Genomic DNA, 8,510 nt, shown 5'->3' with positions numbered 1-8,510 from the left:
TGAAGTTTTAACGTAAACATTCTGGTTATGATTTTTCTGCTGTCGTAAAAAATGGAAGTCGGGCTTATTTTGTGACAGATCTCTCATAACAGAGAAGTGTTCAGTATTTATTTTTCTCTCATTAGTTCCTAAAAATGTTTCTTTCAGTGGAGTTGAGGTAAAAATAAGCGGCTGTGAATCTTGTTCTCTCCTTTGCTGTCTCCATGGCAGTGAAGTGTTTGAAATTGGTATGTCCATCTCAGTCTTTGCAGCAGTGCCATCCTTTTTAAATGTGAGCTGGTTTTTACCCTCAGCACTGGGATTCAGTTTACAGACATGTATTGGAGCTTTTGATCTACCCTGGAGTAGCTGGAGGACTCTGCAGTGTGTTAGAAAAAGAAATGTCTGGCATGATTAAGACATGTTTCTGGTTTGATTATTTTGTGCATATAAAGAAAAAGCTCAACCTGTATTTTTTTTTTGTTTGTTTTTTTTTTTAGATGTAGGAAAGAGGAAAAAAATTTTATCTTGGAAGAGCAGAGTTTGTTTCATGACAGTATTAACTGTGCTTCAAAAGCAACATATATCTTGTGTCAGTATATAAAAGGATGATGCTTGTCCTCTAAATTTAGGTGGGGCATTTTAGCAAATCAGCAGAGCTTTATTACATAAAAATTTAGATCAGGTCCTATTTTTTGTAGGAGTATGTCCTGAAAAGAGAAACAAACATGCTGCTGCCTTTGGTGGCTGATAATTGGTGACATTTTTACATTTTAGTTCACAAATACTCTGAGTGTGGCAATGGAAATGTTTAAAGGTGACTGCCAAGCTTACACATAGAGCAGATACTGTGGTAGCCTTATTTTGGGAAGCATTGGGAGGCTTTTATAGACAGACATTGTGTGTGGGATCCTCAAGAGCTGTCTCTGGCACTGCTGAAGGGAAAGGCAGTGGTGTTGCTGTAAATGCTGGTCTTTAGCACAGCAAGGACCTTGCTGTGATTGAGGGTTAGGGGAGCTGCTGGAGAAAATGATTGGTAATACAGTAATCTGCTTTTTGAGAGACCTTTTATAATGCCAATAACAGCAGGCTAGAATTTGGCTTGTTTGTTAGGCACTGAACTCTTGGTGCTGCTCATACTGCTTAAATCCTTTTTTTGTGTGGGTAATGTGAGACCTTTTAATTTTTTTCAGGATTTTTAGTCTTTTCTAGCTCTACTGTAAAACATTTAGTTTAGTTATGGTTAGTTATGATTTGTGACAGACAGAACTGGGTAGGAGGGATTTAGAAAATGGAGTCTGAAAGAGGTCACGTCATTAATTTAAATTTGTTTTGAACATTTCAGATTTTTCTTCTTGCCTGTCCTCCCTGTCGGACTGCAATGATTCTCTTCAGGTAACACCTCTTCCTTACCATACTTCTGTCTACTTTCATGATGTATTTTAGAAGTTAATCACTGCTTAAGGCATAAAATACTAAGTTTTATGTCCAGTAGGAAATGCACATTGGTTGGATTGAAAAATGGTACCTTGAAAAGGCTTAAAGGGTGAGCGTTGGGCCCCTTACCCTTGGTGCTTCTGTACTGGTGGGTTTGGCCTCACTCAGGAGCGTGAATTAGCTCAGTAACAGAGGAGTCAATGCAGGTTCATGTATCAGCTGCTGTAATTTGTGTCATGGACCTTGTACCTTTTCATTATGCTCAGTAAAAATTCATAACTGGGCCTCACTGAAAGCCATGCACACAGTGTGGGTCTAATTTTGAATCTGTGGATAGGTAAGGTGAAATGGTTAATGCAAACTCTTGCTGACCTGGGTATTTCTGAAATCCATGCAATCTTCCCTAAAATGCTGCGTGATACTTTAGGAACCACAGGAGGCTCTAATGGGCCCCAGCAGCAGAGTGCAGTGATGAGCAGCTAAAGGACTGAATTAGTGGTGTTGTGGGGAGGGTCAGGGGACTTGCCAGGCAGAATGGCAATCAGGAATGGCTGTAATTGCCACCTTGACATTAAGTTTGGCTCTTTCTTGTCTTAGTCTGGGCATTTACTGGAAAAATGATGCTGGGGCAATGCCTATTACTGTCTGTCTGCAACTCTTCCCTGTTGTTCCTTATTATTTGTGCAGGGATGACGGAGATCCTGTGTCAGTGTCTCCGTCTTGGAGGGTGTGAAAAGCGTGTCTGGTGTCCAGGAAATCTTTGCTAAATGCTATAAAACAGAGGCCACAATATTTGTTGGTTTTTTGCAGATTGAGCATTTCTATTTTGACACCCTGGCAGCATATAAATTATGTCTGAAAGACTGTTTTAAAATTGTAATACCTTCTTCCCCCTCCCCCTCAAATTACTTTTAAATTCCTAACAGTTTATGACAGACAGTGCTTGGAGACAGTTTACGCTTTACTTAGTATCCAAACTGTTTTAGTCTCCTTTATATAAGATACAATTTTTCTGTTCCTGTGATGCAACAGTGGTTCAGAAAAAGCTGGTTGAAAGCTGCCTAAAATGCAGTATTATAACACTACTTTCCTGCCTCGTGCTTTGCTTAGGACTTGCTGTTGCGTTTTGATAAATGTGGTTCTTTTTATTTAAGGGACTTCTTTCAAATTCCCGAAGCTTTACTGTGAAGCTACACATTCTCAGGGTTAAGCAGGATAAAAACTGTTATCAAATATGCTATTTTAAGCTCTGGAAGACAAGTGAACAGCAGAATTCCAACTATCTAGCAGCTTGCATCGTGAACAGGATTACGGACAGTCCAGGCTTTCTAGGAATCCAAAGCTTATTATAGAAAGCAGTCCTACTTTAGGAAATTCTACAAGTGTGGATCTAAAGATAGGTTTTTGTCCTGGCTATTGCATTTGCCAGCATCTCATTAATTGCATTTAACAGTGACTTTATTCAAATTCAAGCCAAAAGAATTTTAAATGTCTCGCTACCTTTCATTGAAGAGATAATACATAAAAGCACTGCTTTGGATTTCCACCTGTGAAAAGAGTATCCCATCTTTTTTTGAAGGTTGCAGATGCACATGCTGAACGGGGCCCTGCTGGCATTGCTGTTTCCTGTTGTGAACACACGCCTGGTGAGTGCACTGTAGTTTTCTTCCTCCTTTTTAATTTATTTCTGGAAGATTTGCTTTGGGAAGGTGTCAGAGCTTTGCTTTGTTTGGCCTTTTAAAGTTTGTTTTACCAGGCTGTACATTCCTGGTACAGGTCATTACAGTGGAACCAAAATACCAATCGTGGATTTTTGGGGTGTCTGTAACTCAGTGTGAGAAGCCAACAGTGCTGTATTCCAAGTATTCCAAGTGTCTGTTCCATCCTGGCCTTCAAGGAGGGGAAGCTTAAAGGCTTTGGAAGAGGCTTTCACAGGTTAACCTGGTGGCACGTGGTCAAAATTCAGTGTCAGGCTTTTCAGACTCCGTGTCAATGTAAGATTCCTCTGGCCTGGAAAATGCCAAATGTTGTTCTTGGCTGCCATCCCCTCTCTCCCAAGATTGCGCACAGCAGGTTTCTTTTTTCCCATCTAAGTTTTCAAATCTGCTGTAAAACTGGAGTTAACCTGTTGTTGTGCCTGGTAAGATTCTTAAACCTATTGTCCATATAGCACATGAATTAATATTATTAACAAAATTGTTATGGACTTCAGACTCCATTGCAAATCTTGTTATTGGCTCTCCCTTTGCAGATATTAACTGTCTAAATAAGATTAACTGTAAACTTATGGTTATGTGCAGATTGCAATTGTTTTATTAAAACTTGATACTGCTGGAGGGCATCAAATGAATAAAACAAGTGGGATTTTTTTCCTGATAAGGATAAATCTTTTTATTTTGTATTTAAAGCCATCTAGTTTTCAAGTAAATATAACCTTAAGCATGACAAAATTATTTTCCTGGGTAACCTTTGAAGGATAAAATGTTGCAGTATTTAGTAAATCATTAGCTTTTGTTTTCTCTGCCATGATCATAAATCTCACTCATATTAGGGCAGTGGTGATTAAATAAGAAAGATGCAGACTACTCACAGAATTTTCTCCACAATTATGATTGGAGGAGCTTAAGGACAATGTCCAAGAGCAAATATTTTTGGAATAAATACAACTTAGGATATTTTTGGCCTAACAGCTGCTTGCTAGGCTTTCCTCTTTCAGTGTTTCTTCTGGCACAAGATAATGTGGGTGATGCTGTAGAGTGCTGCTGCCTTGACCCAGATTCTCTCCTGGCAGACAGACATTCAGCTCCACAAATACCACTGTAGTTGTTTACACTGACGTTGTCCTGAAAGCAGGAAATGTCTCCTGAAACTTAGTAGGAATTTCAAAAAAATCCCAATAATTTTATCTGAGCTGAGTGCTCTGGTTTATGGTATCTAAGTGAAAAACTCTGGGTTGTCAAGAATTGTTGTGTCTCTGTACAGCAACTTCAAATTTCAGTTTTATGAGATTTTAGGTCATTTTCATACGAAAATGTTATACACTTAGATATGTCTGTAAATAGTTGGAATATATAGTGTGTGACACAAAAATTGGTCAGTGTGGGGAGGGAGATGATCTGGGGCAGAGAGAGATCTGAGGTCAGTGGAGCTGGAGAGCAGGAGGCTGGTGCCTCCCACCACTTTGAGGGACTGTGCCAAAGGATGCACAGCCCTAAGTGTCCCAAATGCCTCCCTGGTGCCTTTCAGAGCGTGAAATGTGTGTTGTCTCCGTGAATTATTTGATGTACAGCTGGGTGTTGTCCTGTGGTAGGTATTTCGTTGTCCTCGGCTGACACTGTCCTCGAGCTCCCTCTTCCATGTGATGATCCTTTGGAATCTTGCAGGCAGCAGATGATGGGGTTGATCTGCAATCTCTGTTTGGAGACACCTGCTAATTTAGCAAGTTCAGCAGGAGGCCTGTGCAGAACAGCTGGCACCTTGGGTGTCATTAGGGAGATGAAAGCACTGAGATGCGGGAAAAGATATTAGATGTGCAGTTTTATTTGCACTTGCCAGCAACCTGAAAGGGGCAAAAGGCAGGAGACAGAGAATGGAAGAGAGTCATTTCATCACCACTTTGTGGATGTTTTAGTGGATATCAGGGTTCTGCTTCCAAGTTTTAACCTGTTCAATGCAGTTTCCAGAACACCTCTTACAGCATTTTGTGGCACAATCTGTTGGGTCACATGTTTTTGCTACCAATTGCATTACTGAGTGCATTGTAAGTGTTCTTTTTGTATATCTGCTTCAATGTTAAATTAGCCTGAAAAATAAATTTGTTGAAGCTTCTGGCATAATTTCATGGTTTCCATTTTCTTATAATGCATCTGTTAATTTTTTTTTTTTTTTTTTTTTTTTAGAACCTCAGTCATTTCAAAATTATTCTTAGATAGTAGTCTGTTGGCAGTGGAAATGGAGAGTTGAGATATTCACTGCAACTACAGAAGAAAGTTTCTACCTTTTTATTGTTTTAATCTTTCAGTTAAAATGTGCTTGTCAAAAATCTTGTTGGGCTATAATGGGCCACCTGGAATAGTGTTCCAAACAAATGTAGCCTAAAAGATGAGGTCAGGCTATTCTGTTCTTTCCAAGAAAATATTTTCCTGCCTTGGCACGATGTTGAGGTGTCAACAATTAGCAGACTTGTGCAACAGATGCACCCACTTGTAATTATTTGGCACCTAAATACTCCAGTTATTTGCTATGTTATTTATGATGTGCTGATGGAATTAAATTTTGTGCATTGGAATAGGCATTGGATAGAGACAAAACTGTTTCTTATTCAGTCAGCTTATTCAGTTCTTATTCAGAACTCACAGTATTATTTTGTTGGTTCTTATCCTTTCAGAAATAAAGGGTATTTTAATTTTCTCTCATAATTTCATCCCTTTCTCATGATGTGAATAATTCTCAGTCAGTATTAACTATTCATACTAAGAGCAGGGTAATCTTTGGTGACCCTTAAGCAAACAGAGAAGAAGATGCCAAGGGAATTGGCTTGTTAGGTTCCCAAGTGGGAGCCTAGAAATGTGGAAGAAGATATACAGGAGTAGACAGATTTCTTTTTACCCTGTATTTATATTATATGGAACACAGTGTAGGTCCTGATAACCAGGCTGTGTGGGTAAATTCATTTGACTGCCACGAAGACTCCAAGTGTTGAGAGAGTAACTGGATCTGTTTGAGCTTTCAGGTTGCATTAATCAAACCTTAAAGGAAACTCTGCTGGTTTAAAAGTAGTTGGTTTTTGGCTTTTTTTTTTTTTTTTTTTTTACAAGCTGATGTCCTGAAAGTGTTGATATAGATAAAGTAAAAAAGAGGACATGTCCCAAAGGTGTTGGACTTGTTGTCTCTGCTCACATGGCTGAGATGGTGCAGTTTTAATGTTTCCAGAAGCTGCTGTATTCTATTATTAGAACTATTTGGCCTGAGAGGTGCACATTCTAAATCTGTGTTAGGAGCAGAATCATACTCTGGGCAGGACTTTGAGTACATTCCATGCACAACACTCCAGTCACTGCCTGCTGTTCCGCTGTTGACTGTTGAAATAACAATTCACTGCACTAAATAGTTTGCCTGAAGTGCCTGAGCCTGCACAGCGGAATGAAACAGGTTGTGGTGGCTCATTAAGTCATCTCTAAACTGGCTTTATCTGACTGGCACAAGGAAGGACAAACGGTTGGGGGCTGTTGAGAGATCGTGCTTTGGCTGCTGGTGGGTGATAAAGGCAGGGCTGGTGCATCTTTGGGCAGTTGTACATGCTGTGTGCATTTAACTGGTGTGAGGGTGTTGCTGATGGTGATGTCTAAGAGGGTGGCTGGTACAGAGCAACCTTTGCTGGTTGCTGGGCTGTGTGCCAGATGTGCTACAGGAAACAGCAGAACCTGGGAGCTGAATTCCTTCTATTCCCTTTCTGCCATCCTCTGCAGTGTTTGCACAGAATGATGGAGGAAGTGCTTGAGCCAAGATACAAATAATTTAGAGGGAAAAGCACTACTTTCAGCAAACAGAGCAAAGTGTTAAGCTGCTTGCCAACTGAAAACCGGCTGCTGGGTGGTCCCTTGTGCCTTGTCTTCACTTACAGTTTCTCTTTGCACGTAGAAGGTGCCTCTCTGCTATCTGTGAGTGAATCTTTTATTGATAAAACAGTTTATGGACAAGGCACTTAGGTCTGGGTGAGCCAGTTGCTCAGTACAACTTTATAGTTCCTCTGGTGTTTTTTTTGTTTTGTTTCCTGTTTTTTGTAGCCTGGCTGTGCAACTCCAGTGCTTGGTTGTACAGAAACTCTGCAGCTCCACAGCAGGAAATGCACTCGCATGATCAGCCAGGCTTCAGAACAAGCCTTCTCTTACAGTGGGGATAAAGATGTTTTGTTTTACACACACTCACAAAAATATTGTCAACACTTCTGCAGCACAAACAACTGTTCCTGTGTTGTGAGGAGTGTCCTGAGAGCGGGGTTGGTGTGACAGACCCTCACAGCTCTGAGTGTGGAAACCCTTTTGAAACCACAGATAAACAGAGAATGCTCCCTGGCAGGAGTGCCTGCCTCACGTTTAGTGTTTAGATTCAACAGCAATTGTTTCTGAAGTGGGAGAGGTGCAGATTTTTCTCCACTTAGGGAAAACTGCTTTAGCTCCTTCCCAAATTTTAATTCCCTCGCTTTGCTCTCTGTGCCCTTCAACAAGGGACAGCAGGAAAGGTTCAGATTCAGGAAACCTCACAACTTCCATGGAGTTCTTGTTTTTGCATACCATTACCTTGCTTGGGTTTATCTTCTGATACAGAATATTTGGAATAAAATAACCCAACTAATTCAACTAAACACACAAATGACTAATTGTAACTTCCCAAAGTTGTCAGCAGCTGAGAAATATGTGATTTACTACTAACTGGTAACTTGTTTACCCACACCCTTCTGCAGCTTCTCTTTAAAACCAATAAAATACCTGTTATTTTTTGTTTTGGTCAAGCTTAGCAGTCCCACACATGCATGCAGATTGCTATAAATCAGGCATTTTGAGGTTTTTTTCTTTTACAGAGGCCTCCTCAGTAATTAATATATAAAAGCTTATCAATACATATATACAAGACTGCATTTATAGAGTTCTGTCACTCAACAAGGTGATAAATAACTGAGTTCAATGCATTGTCATGGGTCCTAAGGAGAATGGTTCCTTGAAAATGGGTTGGTTGTTGCTGATGAACAATATTTACAAATATTTTCCCTTTTTCCACAGCTTCCATTTGAAATGGAAATTTATTATATCCAGCATGTGATGCTTTATGTTGTGCCCATCTATCTGCTGCAGAAAGGAGGTATGTTGACAATTTACTCCCTATGGATTGAATTGGTCCCATGCAATGAAAGAAATGTGCTTACTGGATACCACCAATTTTATCCTTACCCTTTCTTTAACCAGTTTTCTCTGTCTTTACTTAATAATTCCCAATGTTCTAATGTTGGAGTTGTAATCCAGGTAACAGCAACTTGTGTCAGGCAGTGAAATGGAAATTAAAAAAATGGTATGTTGCCCAAAGGATGTGCACTGTCT

General features: G+C 39.9%; 1 protein-coding gene across 1 annotated transcript in view; it reads left to right on the top strand.

The window, feature by feature from the left end:
• TMEM164 (transmembrane protein 164) overlaps positions 1 to 8,510 on the top strand; it is a 33,066-nt gene that overhangs the window by 13,588 nt on the left and 10,968 nt on the right. The window contains exons 3-5 of the mRNA XM_027888410.1: positions 1,325 to 1,374; positions 2,996 to 3,062; positions 8,196 to 8,274. Coding sequence (XP_027744211.1) covers positions 1,325 to 1,374; positions 2,996 to 3,062; positions 8,196 to 8,274 — 196 coding nt within the window. The remainder of the gene's footprint in view (positions 1 to 1,324; positions 1,375 to 2,995; positions 3,063 to 8,195; positions 8,275 to 8,510) is intronic.

This window comes from Empidonax traillii, unplaced genomic scaffold, assembly GCF_003031625.1.
Source record: "Empidonax traillii isolate 1590-97213 ecotype Southwest subspecies unplaced genomic scaffold, ASM303162v1 scaffold237:size1322474, whole genome shotgun sequence".
Classification (NCBI taxonomy): Eukaryota; Metazoa; Chordata; class Aves; order Passeriformes; family Tyrannidae; genus Empidonax; species Empidonax traillii.
The sequence above is the reverse complement of the archived record's forward strand: the minus strand, read 5'-3'. Positions and strand labels throughout refer to the sequence as shown.